Genomic DNA, 21,096 nt, shown 5'->3' on the forward strand with positions numbered 1-21,096 from the left:
ATCCCTTTTTCTCAGTTGCTATTGAGCCTTTTTGCCCAAAATCCCTTTCTTGTCCATAACCCATTCACTAGCTACTCAAATTTGAATTTCTGCTTTCTACATGTTTCACTGGATGAAGAACACCATTCTTCATTCCATTTTGCATCTCCTAACGGGGTATTCTCTACCTTTTCAAGCTTTACCTCTCAGTGTACAAATAAGTGACCACTCTCAACTTCTCACTACTGTGTCAAGAACACACTGATTAAACTTTCAGAGCTCCTACTCTATCTTACCTGCCAGCATTCTTCACAAAACCCAGGTCAGCAAGTGTTACATCACAGAGCTCACAGCGGAAACATTCTGGGTGCCAGTTGTTGTTCATTGCCTTGATAACACGCCCAATAATGAACTCACCTGCAAAAGGAAACCAAAACCTCAAGATGCACGCAGAAAAAGGTCTTATCATAAGTCTACTGCCCTTCATAATCCTTCCACTTAATTCCACAAGAATTATTACAGTCTAATTTTGAAAAACCCCACAATTATTCCCACAAGCACTGCTGGTATCGTGCTTTGTTTCCCTCCAGAGCTCCAACCCCTTAAAATGACCCCAACAATCCCAGCTCAGGGCTGGTTGTCACTGCAATGGTGGGAGCTTTGCACAGCCCTGGAGCTGTTACCCCGTGGTGTTGATGTGCACCATGTCTTACCACATTCCCCGCAGCAAGGAGCAAACAGCATCTGGAAGTCATGCTCACAGTACTTCCGACCTTCAAACTGTGAACAAAAGGAGAGAGGAGAAGCCCTCATGAATAACTGAACTACTCATGTCTTGATAGTTCAGCATGATCTTCCATTGAAATGCCCAATTAGTCAAGGTCAGTCAAGTTTTCCAGTTCTAGAACCCCCCCCACCATTTTTTAAATTGCTAAGGATTATTCTTAAAGAAATATCCAGATATGGCTTCAGCCTCATGGTGAATTTGTACAGCAAAAGGTTAAGTTAATAGCAATGCTGCTACTAGACAGTAAAAATCTTGACGCGTCCAAAGCTTTTTTCCTATAGTTGGCTTTCATTTCATTATTGCTTTAGGTTTTTCTACTCATGTAATTCAGAACTGCTCCTCCTACATGAGGTTAAAACTCATAGCAAATCAAGAATGCAGCATGTTTAAAATAATGCACTATTCAAAATATGTGCTCACACATAGTCTGTAAAAATATTTCAACCTCATTTTTAAATGGGTTCACCGATTTCAGTTGCCCAATTGGAAAAGGTTGGTAGGAAATGTCTAAAAATAAAGACAAAAATTTCAGTTGCCCAATTGGAAAAGTTGCCCAATTGGTAGGAAATGTCTAAAAATAAAGACAAAAATTCACTTACATCTAATGCAATATTAAGAATCATTTTCTATTTTCTCTTTGAAACGCTTCTACCCAAAAAGCAAGCACACAGTTCTTGTTGTTACTGATGTATGGAAAGGACTATGTGAGAAGGAAAAAATGGAAATGAAGTCGGAAGCCCACCAAAAAAAATAGCAGCAAAGATTTAAGGCTAAGAAATTAAATATGCAAAAAAAAAGATGGAAATTCATATTTCTGCCAGAATTTTCACCTAATTCCTTGCATTTTAATAGAGCTATTTCTCTTCTCTTACACATAGTACAAGACCTCACCTCATAAAAAAGTCCATCTGGGAACTGACGAAAACACTGAGCACAGACGAAGCAGTTTTCATGATAGAGCTCCCCGTTGCTGTTCACAATCCTCTCTGCAGGATCAAATCGAGCCTGGCAGCGTTCGCATACTGCGTTTGCGAGAGCATCAGACATGTTACTGGAATAAAGACAAGAGTAAGAACATGAGCAATGTCATAACCGATCACATGAGTATAATTATATCATCTAAGTTTCCCCAACACCTATCAACACAGTATTTCCATTGCTTTCAACTCCTTTTCACACACACATACAAAAAAAAAACAACCACAAAGACCAAAGACCAACGAGTCTATTTCTAACTGAGGTCAGTGCTGAATTATGTTCTTGCAACTCACACGTGTCAGAATGCAGCAGACTTACCAATTGCTAGCTTGCGGCTGCTTCACCCGTCTTTCACCCTCTAATGTCACCCTGCTCATACCAAATATCCACATTTTTAAATAAACCAGCAGTTCAGAGAGCAGCAAACACTATGATCCTGACTTCTTGGGATTTCTGATCTCAGGATGTGCACTTCCAAGGATTTTGTGATATGTAATACGCACCGATATCCCACTGCAGTCTCCCCTTCACTGTAGAAATTAACAGGGCACTTCCCCCTTTACCCAGCAGCTTAAGGGAAGAAGTTTCATTGGAAAATAATTGCATACAATGCCTCTGTCTTCCTGACAATTTAGTTGAAACTGTCAAAGTGTTAAAAAAGTACGGGAAGAGAGAATTCTCTGTGGCTGGCTTGGGAAATACTTCAGCTTCAGTTCCTCAGAGAGTGGGGCTAAAAACCCCCAAAGCCACACTCACAAATCATGTAAAGGACATTTCCTCTATCTCCCCTAAAATGTAGAACAACCCTAACCTCTTTCACTAAATTTTCATGGTTGCCATCATGGTAATCTAAGTTCCCTATATGCTAATAGAATGCAATTTTAAAATCATATATTGCATGTCCAAACAGGGAGGGAAAAATTATAAGGAAAGAGTTGCAGTTTCTTGTTGCAATGTGATCTTTCTTTTAACCACCAGACTATCTAATAATCTAATAATTCAGTATTGTTACACTTCTACATCTAGAAACACTATTTTATGCCTTCCAGGCACCTTCTGAATTCTGACTGGAAAGAAAGATAGCAGTTTTATAGACTGGAGTATAAAAAATTTCCAATATATTAAAAATCTCTGAAATATTTGTGTAGTAGTTTTCCTGAAGCACATACTGTATACTTAAAATGAAAGATGGTTTGGTTAAAATGATTGGAAAGAAAGATAGCAGTTTTATAGATTGGAGTATAAAAAATTTCCAACATATTAAAAATCTCTGAAATATTTCTGTAGTAGTTTTCCTGAAGTACATAACATATACTTAAAATGAAAGATGGTTTGGTTAAAAAGGCTTTTTTTCTTTCTTTTTTATATTCAAAGCTGCTTTAAACTGAATTTCCATCGTTAATGTTATTCTTCAACCTGACACGGTACTTTCCACGCCTCTTCATAGAGAACAGTAATTCAATATGCATGTTCCAGTAGCACAAAATTCTCTTTCCTCCGGTCAGAGACACCCCTACAAAAACATGTCCCTGTTTGTATTCCAGGGCTTTGTGCTCTGAGGGCAACTAGAAGGAGCAGGCAGCAGTGCAGGCAGCAGCCTCATACTCCCGAGGCAACAAAACCAGCCCTGTGTTTCAGCTGGCACAGCTGAGCCAAAGGTATCGCATCCGCAGCCCGCACAAATATCCTACGCCGTGACCTGGAGTGACCTCTCAGTAAAAATACACTTTCTTTCTGTCACTGCAATTCCAAGGGTGGCAAAGACCAAAGGAGCTGGTAATAATTTCAAGAACGGAATACTGATTTAGCAGAAATTTGTTACAACTTGTTTCCTTACTGCAGTATGAAGGAGGTTTAAAAAAAAAAACAACAGACATGGACCGGAATTATGGACAAGCAGGAAATCCTGTGATTTTATAAACTAGAGATCATAGATTAAAAAAACATTTTTATCCTCACAGAGTACCAAAGGAATAGGTCAACACAAAAACATCAGTTGTCTGTTGCAAAGAAGAGAGACGCAATTGGCTTAGTTTGCAATCGCCACTCTTTCTGTTACATCATGCAAATGTGCGCCAGGACTTGAAAAAATAATCTCCCCATCAAGTATTTTTTTCCCCTCTTGAAAAATCTGATGCTCATGCAAGACATGAGCTAGCCAACAGTCACGAGGGAGAAAGCTCCATGTAACAGCAGTGAAAAAGGTCCTCTGGGTTACGGAAGAAAACCAGGCAAGACAGAGTTCCAGTGAGTCTCAGAGTTTCCTACACAACAGCAAGTACTACACCCTGCACACTAACAACAAAGCGTGATCCAAGGTTGTGTTGGTTGGGGGTTTTGCTTTATAAACATGAAATCAACGGTTTTTATAATACTGATTTATTTATTTTTTTTCTTTCTCCAAATGGACTTTACCAGCACTCCAGGGAAGGAACAGTACACATCACTGCCACTGCCAGCTACCCACTGGCTGAACTCTGGGATTACAGCCTGCAAATTGCACAGCCACGGTCCTGTAGGAAACAGAGCGAGTTCACAAGTGTGAGAGTTCACACCAAACACGACTGACTGTGCTTGTCCCGGGAGAGATTCTGACACAAGTCCCACAGCTGGGCTGGCGAGAAACAAAATGAAGATGCAAGGACTCACTCGTAAGAATAAGGCTTTCAGGACCATCCCTTCTGAAGCCAGCATTTGAGGGCTGTCAAGATGGAGTAATCCCACAGTAAACCTTAACTTCTAAACAATATAAAATCTATTGGGAAATTGAAATTCCTAGTGAAAGTCAAAAGCATTATTGTTCTGTGTTCTCACTGTCTTCCCTTAGCATGAAGTACAACTTTAAATTTAATTTTTAACACTAAAAAGATTAATTTACCCCATTCATTTGCAAAAGCAAGAGAATATCTAAACCTTAACTTCTAAACAATATAAAATCTATTGGGAAGTTGAAATTCCTAGTGAAAGACAAAAGCATTATTGTTCTGTGTTCTCACTGTCTTCCCTTAGCATGAAGTACAACTTTAAATTTAATTTTTAACACTAAAAAGATTAATTTACCCCATTCATTTGCAAAAGCAAGAGAATATCAAGAGTCCAAGAGTTTATTTACCATTTTGCTGATGTATGATGATGCAAAAGGTCCAACTCCCAGCTATGCAATTTTGCTCAAGATACTCCAATTCTGCTTTAACAACAGAACAGGATACGCAGCGAGACACCACTCATGATTTCACAAAACACAGAAGAAGAACGTCAAAGACTTGGAGATGGAAAATATTAAAAAATTTTCAAAATATGAGAGCTAGAAGAACTTTGTTGATGCTGACAGGATTTCCTTAAGGCATAAGAAAGATGATTGTGATACAGACTGAGCTGTTCCAGAAATGCCACAATGCAAATGAGCTAATGATTGTGACTTTGTTACTCATACCTTAGTCCAGGAAATATTAAAATAAAAGAACATGTACACAAAATAACATAGTTCACTGCCTCAGCTATAACCTGGTTGAAATTTGTTGGGAAGAGCTGTACAGGAGACAGTTAAATCACACATCAGCTCCTGACCAGTGTGCCTCCTGTAATACAAACCAACAGCTGTGCCTTTTGATAACCATAGCTTGAGTTTCACCTCTCTGCTCTCTTCATTCATGACTTTGCATCTGCTTTTACTTAAGACACTTTATTCTTTTACACTAAAGCTGAAATTTGTAGCTTTGGCATTGCTCTGAAGGTATGACTTTGCATTTATTCCGAAGTTCTAGTTTCATGTATGCCATAGTTTCTTCATCTCCCTCCACTACACATCCTTGTGTGCCCTTTCCCTTGTGCAAAAACAAGCATTTCTTCAACTAGCTCAGGGTTAAAATTAACAAAGGCTGGAAGGTGGAGGGAGGACAGTTGTAATTCAGAGAAGTTTTATGATTCGGATTACTACACTGCTGCAAAAACACTTCTGCCAGCAGCACAGGGAAAGGAACAGCCACACCAAACCCATCCTTTTGATGGCGGTACCAAGAGTGACCACAGAAGTTTGACTTGCTATGGCAAGAGTGAAATATTCAGATCTGAATCTTTTCCACAAAAAACAGTCCCCAATATGGACCGCTTCTTGTATTCTGTTTGCTCACTGATATTTTGCAATTCAGTAAAATACAGAATCTTCCTCTGTTTTAACAATAAGCTGGTGACACAAAGACAGGAAAAGCTATTAAAACATGAGCAGCTCCAACATCCTGGAGTTATCCTGTCCTGTGCAAATCCAAAAATTACCAGTGCTTACAATGCTTTTTCCAATCTTTCACCATTATGATTATGGACAAGCAGGAAATCCTGTGATTTTATAAACTAGAGATCATAGATTAAAAAAACATTTTTATCCTCACAGAGTACCAAAGGAATAGGTCAACACAAAAACATCAGTTGTCTGTTGCAAAGAAGAGAGACGCAATTGGCTTAGTTTGCAATCGCCACTCTTTCTGTTACATCATGCAAATGTGTGCCAGGACTTGAAAAAATAATCTCCCCATCAAGTATTTTTTTCCCCTCTTGAAAAATCTGATGCTCATGCAAGACATGAGCTAGCCAACAGTCACGAGGGAGAAAGCTCCATGTCAACAGCAGTGAAAAAAGTCCTCTGGGTTACGGAAGAAAACCAGGCAAGACAGAGTTCCAGTGAGTCTCAGAGTTTCCTACACAACAGCAAGTACTACACCCTGCACACTAACAACAAAGTGTGATCTAAGGTTGTGTTAGTTGGGGGTTTTGCTTTATAAACATGAAATCAACGGTTTTTATAATACTGATTTATTTATTTTTTTTCTTTCTCCAAATGGACTTTACCAGCACTCCAGGGAAGGAACAGTACACATCACTGCCACTGCCAGCTACCCACTGGCTGAACTCTGGGATTACAGCCTGCAAATTGCACAGCCACGGTCCTGTAGGAAACAGAGCGAGTTCACAAGTGTGAGAGTTCACACCAAACACGACTGACTGTGCTTGTCCCGGGAGAGATTCTGACACAAGTCCCACAGCTGGGCTGGCGAGAAACAAAATGAAGATGCAGGGACTCACTCGTAAGAATAAGGCTTTCAGGACCATCCCTTCTGAAGCCAGCATTTGAGGGCTGTCAAGATGGAGTAATCCCACAGTAAACCTTAACTTCTAAACAATATAAAATCTATTGGGAAATTGAAATTCCTAGTGAAAGTCAAAAGCATTATTGTTCTGTGTTCTCACTGTCTTCCCTTAGCATGAAGTACAACTTTGGATTTAATTTTTAACACTAAAAAAAATTGATTTGCCCCATTCATTTGCAAAAGCAAGAGAATATCAAGAGTCCAAGAGTTTATTTACCATTTTGCTGATGTATGATGATGCAAAAGGTCCAACTCCCAGCTATGCAATTTTGCTCAAGATACTCCAATTCTGCTTTAACAACAGAACAGGATACGCAGCGAGACACCACTCATGATTTCACAAAACACAGAAGAAGAACGTCAAAGACTTGGAGATGGAAAATATTAAAAAATTTTCAAAATATGAGAGCTAGAAGAACTTTGTTGATGCTGACAGGATTTCCTTAAGGCATAAGAAAGATGATTGTGATACAGACTGAGCTGTTCCAGAAATGCCACAATGCAAATGAGCTAATGATTGTGACTTTGTTACTCATACGTTAGTCCAGGAAATATTAAAATAAAAGAACATGTACACAAAATAACATAGTTCACTGCCTCAGCTATAACCTGGTTGAAATTTGTTGGGAAGAGCTGTACAGGAGACAGTTAAATCACACATCAGCTCCTGACCAGTGTGCCTCCTGTAATACAAACCAACAGCTGTGCCTTTTGATAACCATAGCTTGAGTTTCACCTCTCTGCTCTCTTCATTCATGACTTTGCATCTGCTTTTACTTAAGACACTTTATTCTTTTACACTAAAGCTGAAATTTGTAGCTTTGGCATTGCTCTGAAGGTATGACTTTGCATTTATTCCGAAGTTCTAGTTTCATGTATGCCATAGTTTCTTCATCTCCCTCCACTACACACCCTTGTGTGCCCTTCCCCGTGTGCAAAAACAAGCATATCTTCAACTAGCTCAAGGTTAAAATTAACAAAGGCTGGAAGGTGGAGGGAGGACAGTTGTAATTCAGAGAAGTTTTATGATTCGGATTACTACACTGCTGCAAAAACACTTCTGCCAGCAGCACAGGGAAAGGAACAGCCACACCAAACCCATCCTTTTGATGGCGGTACCAAGAGTGACCACAGAAGTTTGACTTGCTATGGCAAGAGTGAAATATTCAGATCTGAATCTTTTCCACAAAAAACAGTCCCCAATATGGACCGCTTCTTGTATTCTGTTTGCTCACTGATATTTTGCAATTCAGTAAAATACAGAATCTTCCTCTGTTTTAACAATAAGCTGGTGACACAAAGACAGGAAAAGCTATTAAAACATGAGCAGCTCCAACATCCTGGAGTTATCCTGTCCTGTGCAAATCCAAAAATTACCAGTGCTTACAATGCTTTTTCCAATCTTTCACCACAACAGTCCTCAATATGGAGCACTTCTTGTATTCTGTTTGCTCACTGATATTTCGGTACCAAGAGTGACCACAGAAGTTTGACTTGCTATGGCAAGAGTGAAATATTCAGATCTGAATCTTTTCCACAAAAAACAGTCCCCAATATGGACCGCTTCTTGTATTCTGTTTGCTCACTGATATTTTGCAATTCAGTAAAATACAGAATCTTCCTCTGTTTTAACAATAAGCTGGTGACACAAAGACAGGAAAAGCTATTAAAACATGAGCAGCTCCAACATCCTGGAGTTATCCTGTCCTGTGCAAATCCAAAAATTACCAGTGCTTACAATGCTTTTTCCAATCTTTCACCATTATGTGTTGTATCTTTAACAAATTATCTTTGTCAAAGTAGCTAATTTACAGAAATTAGTTATTTACCATTATAATTCGGTGTGGATTTCTCATGCTTTGACTTCTTGTAATTACTACAAAGTATCAGCATCGTTCTCAATTGGAAAGAAAACAATTCCTTCTTTATAAGAAGTAGAAGTAAATTGGGAGACCCATTCTGTTCCACTAGTACTGATGCGATAGAAAGATTTGAAAGCATTTCACCTTCTTGCATCACTAAAGTCAATATGGATCTATCTTCTAAAAATAGTGGTATCATATCTATTTGGGCTAGTAAATGTCATATTTTTATATTATATTCTCATGAAGACTCAGGAAACTGGGCCTGTATTACTACAGAGGAAAAGCAAAAAAGAGAGTTGGACTTAAATACTAAGAAAGCTGGCTAAAATGCTATAGCTTCTATACTGTCATCTCCTTTTATAAAGATTTGTCCACAGAGACCTAGCACTGCTGACAGGTTGAGCAAAAAAACAGCAAATCTAGTACTTGGTACTGCCAAGAGAGTAGAACAGAGACTCTGGCCTTCACATTAGTAGAATTCAGTATGGATGCAACCAGCAAATCTAATATTTGCACTGCCGAGAGAGTAGAATAGAGACTCTGGCCTTCACATTAGTAGAATTCAGTATGGATGCAAGACAAAATGAACCAGAGACAACTACACACAACCAGGAGAAGAGATGAACAGTCGCAGGCTCTATCTGGTCCAAGAAGGGCACTGCAGGCACAGGGAGTGCTTCCGTCAGAAAAGCCCAGTCAAAAAAAAAAAATCAGTTCTCTTTAATTGGTCTTGAAAGCTTTTTGGTTTTAGTGTCAAAGGGAGTTCTCCTTCCTCACAGTGCTGAATGAAGCAGTAGTTTAATACAGAGATGACCAACACCCTTACAGATAATTGCACAAAGAAAGGAAGACAACATTTCAAGACACAAGAGCACAGGGCGTTGTCCAAATCTCAGCAGACTGGCACTGTACCTATGCTAGGGAATCCTAGAAAGTCCTTCATCGCCCATCTGGTCTACCACTAGAAACTAGTGTATACAGAAAATATCACAATATGTTAACATTTACATAGTCATTCCTACTATGTATACACACACAGAGATGCCTAGGACAGTGAAAAATCAAAAACCTAGAAAGCTCTCACCACTTGTGTACATCATAGATGCCAGTAGCTAAGACAAAAATCGGAGCACTCCAGGAGAAGGGCTTCTTCCCATCCCCATAGCATGGTTGAGGATTTGTGGCTTTAAGCCCTTAATGTTGATAAAGATAAAAAAAAATACAATACCAGACTTCATGTTTCATTTCACAGATGACTAATACAAAAAAAAAAAGAGGAAGGCTATCAGTTCATGAACTTCTGCTGAAAAACAGCCATCAACTACCCTCACCATTCTTCCAAAATCTCTTCACTGCAATTGACGTTTACCTGGACAATTTTGCCAAACTGATTTAACTTTTTAAAGGTTATTATTAAACTTGTCATAAAAAGTTGTAGAAAAAAAAAAATCCCCTTTGTTCAGTGTATGATTTGTTGTGCATTTGATAAAGCTATGTGCACAGCTTCACATTTCCAGCATTTCTCCTTCTGCTTGCATCGAATTTTCAGTTCATTCCCTATTTAAATTTTTTTTCAGCTAAGTAATGAATAGTGTTTCTCTCAGGGTACCTTCCTTGACCATACAGCCCCCAATCTCTCAATGAAATAAACGCTTTTTGTTGTTGTTTACTACACAGGGATAAACAAAATTAAGAAAAACATACAAATGCAACTTGCAACATGGTCACAACATGGGAAAAAATCTTTATGGTTCCCCATCTCTCCTTGACCTACCAGCAACAGCAATTTGCTATTAGTAGAAGCTAGGGGTTTAAGAAAAAAAATTCCACACATTTCAGATGCGTATATATTACAATATCTGTACCATTGACCTGCAGGGGAAGCCACAATCAGGTAGACCTAAAGCCAGGGGTTTAAGAAAAAAAATTCCACTCATTCACACATTTCAGATGCATATATATTACAATGTCTGTACTATTGGCCTGCAGGGGAAGCCACAATCAGGTAGACCTTTGAGATCAGCAGCAGCAATTAAAGTTTGTTGGTATTCATACAGAAAAAAATCCTATGGCCTGGGTACTTGGTACTCCCTCTCAACATAATGGAATACTTATTTCCAGTAATCCATGACCAATTACTTAAAAAGGCAGTGTTGCTCAGCCCAGGGAAACATCAACAACATAAAGAAATGTACAAGTTTTAAACAGATTGTACTTCTTATGCAGAAAAAACATCCTTTCGTTATCAAGCATGGACCACTTCATGCACAATGTCCACTTCCATTATCTCAAAGGAGCTAAAACATGATGTTTGTTTACCAGCACTGATAAAACAGATCATTCCCAAACGTGTTCATCAATTATCATCAACTAGCAGCAACACTATTGGATTACTCTCATTTGCCTGAAGAAAGGACACAAACTATCAGGACCTATACCAGGAGGGAGAAGCAAAAAAAAAAAAAAGAGATCTCACACAGATAAGCATTTTCCAAACACCAAGCTCCAGCTCCTGAAATCTAGCTGACATAGAAGGCAAACGAGGACTAACTTTGTTTTCCTGCAAAACCATTCTAGGGTAGTGCTGAGTATTCTAAACATGCTTTTCAGAAAAAGGCGTTCTTTCTGCATAGTAGATCAAGCACGTCTACTTAAGAGAGAGTTTTAAACTCCAATTTACGAAACACAAAGGCTTGAAAAATCTGTCATCATTACAAACTCAGAAAAAGAGTTATTAGAAATAGTAATAGGAAATAATGGGGAAAAATATTGTGCCTTCACCTTTCTGGAAGGTTCTTATAGGTTACAATAAAACCCAGTTACATAGCTGAAAGCAAACTGCATTTTGACTGTGAGATGACTATGTCCGGGCATTTATCCCCTCATCCTTCCTATCTTTGAATCACACTCTGTGTTGCATTGCTGCTTGTTCAATGCTGCTTTTATTTTCTCTCACAGGTTCCTTCTATGCTTCTCACTCCTCCTGAACAGCATCCTCTCCCCTCAATGGCATCACCATTTCTTTCACTACCTTCTTACTCCCCTCTCACTAAGTTCTCAGACATTCACACCCATGACTTTGTGTAGGAAAAATGGAAAAATTAGCAACTAATAGCGATAGGCTAAAAGAAAAATAGAGGGGAAAGTAGGGTTTTAGTGAAGTTCAAAATATGAAGTCAAACCAATTGCTCAATTCCAGGTAAACACCAGGCTATGTCCTCTTAAGAAAAGACAGAAATTCAAAACTTCTGATTACTAAAAAAGAAACCAACCTCCTTCTCTCCTGCATGCTCACTGCTCTCCCCAGTGACAAAGACTTCAGATCCCATACTGCTGCTGCAGCTCCTAGTGCTCCCAAAATGCAAGAAACTAAGTTTTATTTCGTTTCTCTCCTGCCCAAAATCTATTTCAATGAAAATTGAGACATAAAGTAAAATTTTAATCTGAAGCACAGGAAAAGTAATGATCAAATCATGCAATAGAATTGTCTGGGCAGATTTAGGAAGCTTTGGTTGACGTGTTCTAAATAATCTCAAGAAGCAGCTATGCTTGTAGCTTCAGTTTCTGGTGGACTGGATATACTTACAAAAACTAAAATGAACTATGTTGCTATTAACAGTATAGGTGAAGAAATGGACTACTGAGCCCTAAAAAATCAAGGAACAGTAGAATTTTATCAACGTTTTGAAAAACTACTACATTTCACCGTTTCTTTATCCCCACAGTGCGTAAAAACCTCACCATTAATGACACTAGCACTAATGTTGGTTCTGAACAGTGTAGTACAGTGCTTTGAAACGGGAAAGGTTCTCCATTGTTGCCTTCCTGTTATTGTTAAAAACTGAAAGCTTTCTCATCAGGAAAGTCCTCTCCTTCGTAATCGACTTGGAAATGAAAATAAGCAGACCTCATCCCCTCTGGCTGTGTGCAGATAATTCCCGCTTTAAAGAAAAAAAGCCCCACCACCAAAACCGAACATCCATCAAATCCTGGAAAACTGCAATACCATTGCCTTCATCTCAAGAGACGTACCCACGTATCCCAGCTGCTGTATCTGTCCTGTTGCTCAGGAGTGACCCTGTGGCACTTAGCCGATCCTGCCGGCGTTGATAAAGTTTGGAGGATGCCAGCCCCCGAAGTCTCAGGCCAGCCATGGCACCCAATGCCACTGTGAAGGGGAAGGCAGAGAGACAACTGGAGCGAATACCAGCAACACTGATGTATTCAATGAGTCACCTTCCTTTTGGGAGTTGCCTTTACGTTTCAGAAGAGCTAAAGCAGGATGCATAGACCCCTGCCCTGAGCATTGTTTCTTACAATTTGTCTGCCATTCTGCTGCAGTCCTAAAGATCAGACAATCTCTTTCCTGTATTCCACTAGTAATTACCTACCTAAGCCAGCTCACTAGGAGTCTACATCAGCAACTCGTTCTGTGTTAGACTTGCATAATATATCTGTATAAATTTCATGAGCGGGATTAAAAACAAAAAAAATCCTGAGTCTTCACATAACTAACCATAAATTTCATGAGCAAGATTAAAAACAAAAAAATCCTGAGTCTTCACATAACTAACCCACTTAATTCAAGACGACTTTCTGATCAAAGCAACAACTACAGAAAAGCAAAACCCATTACTAGATCTCTTGACAATGAACGCTTTAGTTTACTGCAGACCAGTATCTGGCCCTGCCATCTCTAAGGTGGTTCCCCGCAGGATGCTGCACCACACAATGTCTTAAGGACACTGCAAACAACCCGACTGTTCCTTCCAGTTGGATAAAGCCTATTCCGAGAAACAAAACCACAAAGACTTTTGCTCTCCGGACACCCTCCAGCCTGCAGAAGTGGCACGCAGCACAGGGTCAGGAAGAGGGGAGAAGGAACATACTTGGCATTCCAGCCTCCAGAGCTCTCTGCTGGGAACTGAACAGGGCCTTCAAACGGGAGGTCACCCTTTCTACAGCTCCCCCTCCGCTCCCACCCCTGCAAGAGAGAAAGAGCACGCAGCACAAACGGCTCCGGCCCGCTGTAGGGCCATAGAATGAGAAAAAAAAAAGAGAAGATAGAAGTCAGTTTTTAAGAGAACAAAGGGAAAAGGAGGATGGGAACATCTGAGTCAGTGTCATTTGATCAGTATCGCTGCGAAAAACATCTCAAGAGTCATTACCGACAAATTACTTTTTAGTAAATTATAAAGAAATGAGGATTTTTGTAGCATGAGAGCAAAATTTATTCCATGACTACAGCCTGGCAAGCTATAGAGGAAAAAAATAACAGAGAGTGAAATATATTCCATGACTACAGCCTGGCAAGCTAGAGAGGCAAAAAAAAAAGGCAGAAGTAGAAGTGATGACTTCATTAGTACTAAATGAGTATTAACAAGCAGAGATCCCTTCTGTCCTTTAAAGAAAAACAGTAGGGTTTACTGGGACACAGCAGAACAGGCACAAATAAGGAATATCAGACTTTCAAACCCAGAAATCAGTAACCTTCATATCTACAATTCACCCCACGTTTCACTGGGAGTTTTAGGCTCCTGACCTCTGACAGCAACCTGCCACTACCATTTCTCTCAGATTGCACTTGTGCTTTATCCATTTTCTACTTTATGATGTAAATGGAACAGGAGAAGCAAAATGTCCTCCATATTGGGTGTTTTTGCAGATCTTTTTAATTTTAGAGCAATGAAAAGCTTTTAAAATGCAATATTAAATCACCTTTTTACTTTTAGTACAAAGCAAAACATTAAATCACTGCAACATTATCTCCCTTAACCTTAAGCAATCTGGCTAAAAATCTCCTTCTCTTTCAAACACCTAAGCTTTTACCCTTCTGACTCATAGGACATGATTTTATTGGTTTTCAAATAACCGCTCTTCCACAGAAATGTATGACTCTCTTCTTCAAAAGGGAAGATGACAGGATTGAAGGAAAAAAACCATCAAAACAATAACCATCCTGTCTTCCCACCCCTCAACACAAGCTCCTTCACTCACTCCTTTCTTGCTGCCTCGCACGTAACAGTGAAAATGCATGGTTTTGTTTTTCTTTCCCTCTTGACAGATCGCTTTAAGAGACAAGGTCGATGCCAAAATCTTACAGCTGGTTACTTTCTGGGCCAAAGCTGAGAAGAAAGCAACTAGACTTCTTTTAGGCATTAACAAGTAGTTCTCAGAGAAGCGTCTCTGTGTCCCCAGAACAGACGACTAAGGACCTTCCGACAAGTTAAAATTTATCTACAGAGCCTCAGAGAGTAGATTTAGATGGAAAGATAATAAGGTTAAAAATGCATTTTTCAACCCAGAAGAGTTGAAGTGGCTGCTGATAACTCGAAGACATGAGACACCTCTTACAATGCAGATACTTTTTAGTCAGCGCCAAAGACATTTCTTAACATTATCAAGCTTTATATTCCCTCCTCCTCCTCCAAACCATTTTATTTGCAATTGCTTCATAAAATGAAGCACATGCACAGCAGCAGCTCTCTACTGAATTAAAAAGCATCTAGTCAAACGCTAGCCTAATTGAAAATAATATACTCTTATTTCTTACCTCAACTGGATTAGGAACAATCAATATGCGTATGTGTAAATGCAGCTGTTCTTCTTTTGTTGACTGCAGGAAGTACATAGGCGTATCCAGATCCCAATTAGACCAAATATAGTGATAACACAAATTTCTTACAAAAATAATTATGCCCTGAAATGCGCACTTAGGAAACATTTTTTCTTGTGCTTTGTATTAGATTAGTTTCTAAAATCAATATAAAACAGCACAGGCATTTTTTACCTTTATGTTTTCTAATCAGTGCCACAGCATTAAAGTCTTAAAAGAAATTATCTTCAATTCTAGTTTATTTTCTACTTTGGGCATTTGACAATGTTTTGTTCATTGGTCATTCACTGATTCTCTTTCTTAGGAATAAGTCCAACACAAACAAGAAAGGAAACAAGGCAAAACACAGTAGGAAAAAAAAAGAAACATTAAAAAACTCCAAACAACCAACACCAACAATCCTCCTTGAAAAGGCAAAATTCAAAACGGAGAGATGGACCAAACACATCAAATACAAATTATAGAAGCAGTCTTCACTTATTTATTGGTAAGAAAGTACCACAGTATACTTCTAAAGACACCAAAAATAACAGAAATTGTATTTCTCAACACTGCGAAATATGGGAAGGCTGCTTAGAAACATACTATTTCTGTATCTAACACATTATCTTTTATACAGAGCTTATTTCCAAATGCAGTTAAACAACATGTAACTTAAACTATAATACACATATTTCTTTCATTTCTTTATGTCCTATTATCTTTGGATCTTAGTTGGAACGGATATATTCAAAGAAAGGGTGATTTTTATATATTTTTTTAAGTTAACAGCATCCCCTTAAACCACAGACTGCTCTTGAAATTAGGGACTATAACAGTCACTTCAGTCAAGACACAGAGAAATAAAATAGCTCAGCCAAAACGTGGCAGTCAGAATTACTATTTGCAAATTCCAATGATCTACTTAGCAATTTTCTCTAATACAATACAATCCTGATATTGTAACAATGTGACTCGTGACCTGCAATATTTGAATTTAATTTGCTGAACAGTCACCTGTTTTTAATGATTTTCTACTCTGAATAAATAAAAGTGCACATCTTTCTTTGTGTTTTCTGGAATTATGTTTTCCCTAATGCTAAAAATCAGTAAATCAAGTTACTGCAGCTATTTAAGCTATTACTATTATTAAGCTGCAGTGACACCCTCTGCAGCTAAATGGGACAGAACACTTAAAAACAAAAATGGGGTTATTTTTCGTCTATCTTAATTGTTAATAACGCATCAGTAATCATAGTACGTACAACTGAGCCCTTCTGTGCTTCTATTTGACAGGAAAGGTGAAGTGAAAAAGAATAGTGTGTCAGCATTTTATGTTTTCCAGTCTCCCTCGCTCTAAAATGCTGTAACGCAACAAAATCCTTCCCTTCCCCGTGTCAACAGTTTCAAGACCAGAGGCACAATGATGTCTGTTCCTGGCTCTGGAAGGTTCCCATTGATTGATATTGCCCTGCCCAGGGCAGGGGGTTGGAACTAGATGATCTTTAAGGTCCCCTTCCAACCCAAACCATTCTATGATTGTGGGGATGCTCCAGCTGTGAGACAGTTCATCTCCTTCCAGAACCCTGAAGACCCCAAATCTCAAAAGCTGGAGAACATCTGGTTACATAATGTCAACAGATTTTAAGAACTACAACATAAGAAACATGGAACAACATCTGGCCACGCACAGTTTGATAGAGTGACCTGTAGGTGGATCTAAGGAAGTACATTCTTGATGCTGAATTCTTTCCAATGACTTAGGGATCTGCCCAAGCCTCAAAACACCACTAATCACAGTGCTTGTCAAGTGGCATTAGTCATGCAAGGGGCTGAGCAGCGCAATGCTTCACAGACACTCAAAAGTACAGCTTCTGGTTTGCTGGGGAACTACTACCCTAAATGGATTACACTATTACCAAAGAAAAAGTCAGCTGAATTACAGCTATGATAAACTTCTCCAAAAGAACAGTTAGTCATTCTGTCACAGGAATGACAGCAGACAGGAATCTAGAAATCTTCATAGCTGACACACTTTCCAGGACAAACATTTCTAAAAACAGTAAAAAACCACTTGCATTCACTTTTCAAAAGCTAAACTAAAGGCCTGCTCATTTTAACAACCCTTTGAAGTACATCTGAGGAAAAGGAGACAGAAATCCTGTGTTACTTTGAAGAACTGCATGCTTTGCAGTGTCTCAACTACCCTGAAACTCTTCACCAAGCCTCGTGCTTCACATCAGAGCTCCTCACTGAATACAGCATTGGACCTTAACAGGCAGGTTTCTGAGGAAGCATGGAGAGAAGACAAGAAGGATTACCATCCACAGGCATTTCCCACTGTCCCCTGCAGCTGAGTGGTTTCACCTGAGGCAAACATCTCATTCTACACAGTACTACACCACAGTTCTATAAAAATAAAAATAGCTGGGTTCATACAGCCACAATTCTTCCCAGGTCCTCCCCATCCTGTCCCCATTTAGGAGCTGCATGGGTACTCATGACCTGTGAACATTTAAGACTCTCGAGTCTTCCTCTAGTTGTAAGAAAATGAATGTAAACTTGTAAATACTCACCCACTTTCACATGTCAGAAGAACAAAAAAGGGCCCATTACGACAGAAAAATCAAAGTAATGTAAACACGGGAGGCAAAAACCAGAAGCATTTTGAGTGCATACAGCCACCCATCAACATCAATTGGTCATTATGGAGATCAAAAATAACACTCACCCAAATCCTACAGGAAGCTACAACAATTATTCAGCACGTTCTCATACCCAACAACCCACCAAACATGATCTACTCTGAATAATCATAAGAAGCTGCATAATACAAGTATCAAGACTTTACACAAAAGAAAAATGAATACTTATACACTGGCTATTCCAGATCCATTTCAGTATTCCTAGTCAAGAAGAGCAATGCTTCAGGATTACAGTACTGATAGTAGGATTCAGGAGGATGACTATCCTAAAAAAAAGGCACCCTGCTAATTTCAATATTACTTTTCAAGTTCAAGATGTTTTACAAAAGCAAGCTTATTTTCACAAACTGCTTTACAAGGTTTGGGTTCTATTTTACAGATGGGAGAACGAAGCGATCGGAGACACTACAGCACTTGTGTAAAACTAAGATGCCAGTAAACGCTTCCCCCAGTGCTTTTCTCATTTACATCTGTCAATTAGGTGACTTTACAGAGTTCTCCAGCGTCAGACAGCGTGGGGAGAGAATGAAGCTCCAGATTTAAACAGCTCTGGGAACACCGTAACTCCAAGGGGAGTTACTAAGAAGAGGGAGGCCGAGTGTGCGGGCAGAAGGGCAGCGTGTAGACGAGCCAGAAGGGCCCCGGAGCGTGGGGCTGCGGTGCGGGGGAGCAGGCTGTCAGCGCCTGAGCCGCACCACCCGGCTGGAGGGAGCCTGCCTGCCGAGCCCAGGGACACAACTGCTCCTTCCCAGCTCTGTTTCTCCTCTTCCCACCGCCCTTGGCCGCGTCGCTGTGGCGGGGGGGAGGGTTAAGGCACAGCGGGGCAGCCCTTGCTCTGCTCTTCCACGAGGTCAACCTTCCCAATCCCTCCCCCGGCCGCAGCCTGCCCCGCTCCGCCTGAACCCCGCAGAAGCAAAAACCTCCTCTTCCCCGACCGCCTTCCTACCGGGCACACCACCAGGGCAAAGAGGGGGCCGTTCCCGACCCTCCACCGCCCGCCGCGGGGGCGGTGAAGGCGGGGAGAGCCCACCGTGGCCAGGGCGCGGGACCGACCTGCGCTGCCCTCCCTCCCCGGCCTTACCTGCCCGTCATGGCGGCGCGCCCCCGGCCGTCGCCGGGCTGTGGCGGAGGGGCTGCCGGTCGGGACGGGCGGCTGGGAGCAGCGGCTCCGGCTCCAACCCCGGCGGGCAGCAGAAACCCCGCCCCAGCCCGGCCCGGGCCCCCGGGGGCGTGGGCGGGAGCCGCAGCCCCCGGTGACTCAGGGCAGCCCCCCCCCGGGCCCCGCGCATATTTTTCCTATAAAGGGAAAAAAAATATTGAGTAACGAAGCGACGGATCGGGGCCGCCTCCTGGACGGGGAACAGAGAGCCGACGGCCCCGGGGCACGGCTCCGGCCCGGGAGCCGCTTGGCCCCAGCGGGTTGTAACGCTTCGAGCATGGGCCTGGGGCGGGGGGAGAAAGGGGAAAAGCTGAGGGGAAGGTTTTATCACAACTGCACGCCAGGTAGCGGTTTATATCTCTGACATACACATCGTTGATGTAACGTTTTATCCTGTGAACAAAGAAGCCGTGCTTCCTGCCCGCCGCGACAGGCGGTGACACTCGCGGCACAGCCCCACGTGAGGGGAAAACCCGCCTGGCAGCGTGACTTTTCTTCCTGAAAGCGGTTAAATGGCATCCTTTGCTGCCAAAAGGAAGGGGGATCGCACACCCTAACAAGGACCCCTCCAAGCGTGGCGTTTTCACTATCTAATCCCTTCTTGCCAATGATCAAAGTTTGCCCTGAGCACTTAAAGAGCTGTATGTTCTCTGGCGTGTATCAATGCTAAAGCGATCCACCAAATAGGACAGGGATCTTCTGCCGAAAAGCGGTTTCAAGCTTTAAGGTGGCCTGGTATATGATGTGACTCACCATAGCTAGGGGTATTGCTGCAGGCTTGGGACTGACGATGGGAACTCTGGTCTCTTGGTGTCCAACCATCTCAATTTTCAGCCCTGCCGTAAACATTTAGAATCGCACAGGTTAACTTAGCACTTGGAATTTTTATTATTTAAATCAGGGTGAAGAATTGAGTTCAGTAGTTTTATTTTGGTTTAATGGTTGGCTGAGTAAAGGGCAATAGGTAATCTTATTAATAAACAGCCAGCAATTTAACAGATTTGGCTGGGCTGACAGACTCTTAGTCACTCCCTGCATCTCTAGTCTCTCCTGTTGTAGTAGTTTCTGGGTGCCAACCTGTGAAGTCTCTACTCTGGTGGCTCTCCTTCAGAAAGAAGAGCTGCAATCACCGGGATTGAGAGCTGTGGTTGAAGGCTTCAATCCTTTGGACTGAACACTCGAGGAGGAGACTCTGGGTGATGCCGATGGTGTCGGGAGGAGGATGGTGCCAGGCAAGGCTCGGCCTTCAGTCACCGGCCTGTCACCTTGGGCAACCCTTCCTCTCGCCCTGCAACCTCCCCTGGGGCTACCTGTGAGCTGTACCCATCTCCAGCACCATCCTTCTCTTACCAATGTACATTTTGAACGTGACACCATTCTCCTTTCCAGCTGCCGAGACCGCTAACCCGTTACTGCTGGCAGCTGCCCGGCCCTTCCAGCCGCCTGACGAGCAGCTCTCCCTCCAGCCGCGACATGGCCGCCCCTGCCCCGACGAGCATCCCCCGCTCCTTTCCTCAGACGCCTCTGCCTTTCCTTTAAGGCGAATATTCAGATTCAGACGGCAATGGGAGGGGAGGGAGGGCGGCCAGGGGTCGGGACCGGGCGGCCATGGGGTCGGGACGGGCCGCCCTCCCTCGCCCCCTCACGGCCGCCGGCGCACGCGCGCCGCCCCCTGTGAGGGCGGGCTCCGGAGCGGGCCGGTGACCCGGATGTAGCTCCTCCGCAAGATGGCGGCGGGGCGGGCCGGCGGCGCGGTCTAGCGGCGGGCGAGCGGTTCCGCCGGCCCCCGCCATGGCGGACCTGGGCCGGCAGTTGCAGGAGTACCTCGCGCAGTCAAAGGCGGCCGCCGCCCCAACCGCGGCCCCCGCACCCCCCCCGCCCCCCGCC

At 41.9% G+C, this 21,096-nt stretch overlaps 2 protein-coding genes across 4 annotated transcripts in view; one reads left to right on the forward strand and one right to left on the reverse strand.

Annotated features, from left to right (window-relative positions):
• The window catches only part of LIMS2 (LIM and senescent cell antigen-like domains 2), a 44,492-nt gene extending 23,796 nt beyond the window's left edge, over window positions 1-20,696 (reverse strand). For 2 of the 3 annotated variants that reach the window (XR_001413180.1, XM_014952127.1), the window contains exons 1-4: window positions 19,132-19,261; window positions 1,658-1,817; window positions 693-759; window positions 276-396 (exon numbers count right to left, since the gene is read on the reverse strand). Coding sequence is in view for 2 of the 3 variants with exons in the window: in XM_014952127.1 (XP_014807613.1) it covers window positions 276-396; window positions 693-759; window positions 1,658-1,817; window positions 19,132-19,142 (359 nt within the window). In the remaining variant the exon portion in view is untranslated. Of the gene's footprint in view, window positions 1-275; window positions 397-692; window positions 760-1,657; window positions 1,818-19,131; window positions 19,262-19,962; window positions 20,046-20,559 lie in introns of those variants that run through there. The other variant, XM_014952128.1, reaches the window with a different exon arrangement.
• A 304-nt stretch (window positions 20,697-21,000) lies between these two features.
• The window catches only part of SFT2D3 (SFT2 domain containing 3), a 2,018-nt gene continuing 1,922 nt past the window's right edge, over window positions 21,001-21,096 (forward strand). The window contains exon 1 of the mRNA XM_014952116.1: window positions 21,001-21,069. Within this exon, the coding sequence (XP_014807602.1) occupies window positions 21,001-21,069 (69 nt within the window). The remainder of the gene's footprint in view (window positions 21,070-21,096) is intronic.

Source organism: Calidris pugnax, unplaced genomic scaffold (assembly GCF_001431845.1).
Source record: "Calidris pugnax isolate Ruff unplaced genomic scaffold, ASM143184v1 scaffold232, whole genome shotgun sequence".
NCBI classification, from domain to species: Eukaryota; Metazoa; Chordata; class Aves; order Charadriiformes; family Scolopacidae; genus Calidris; species Calidris pugnax.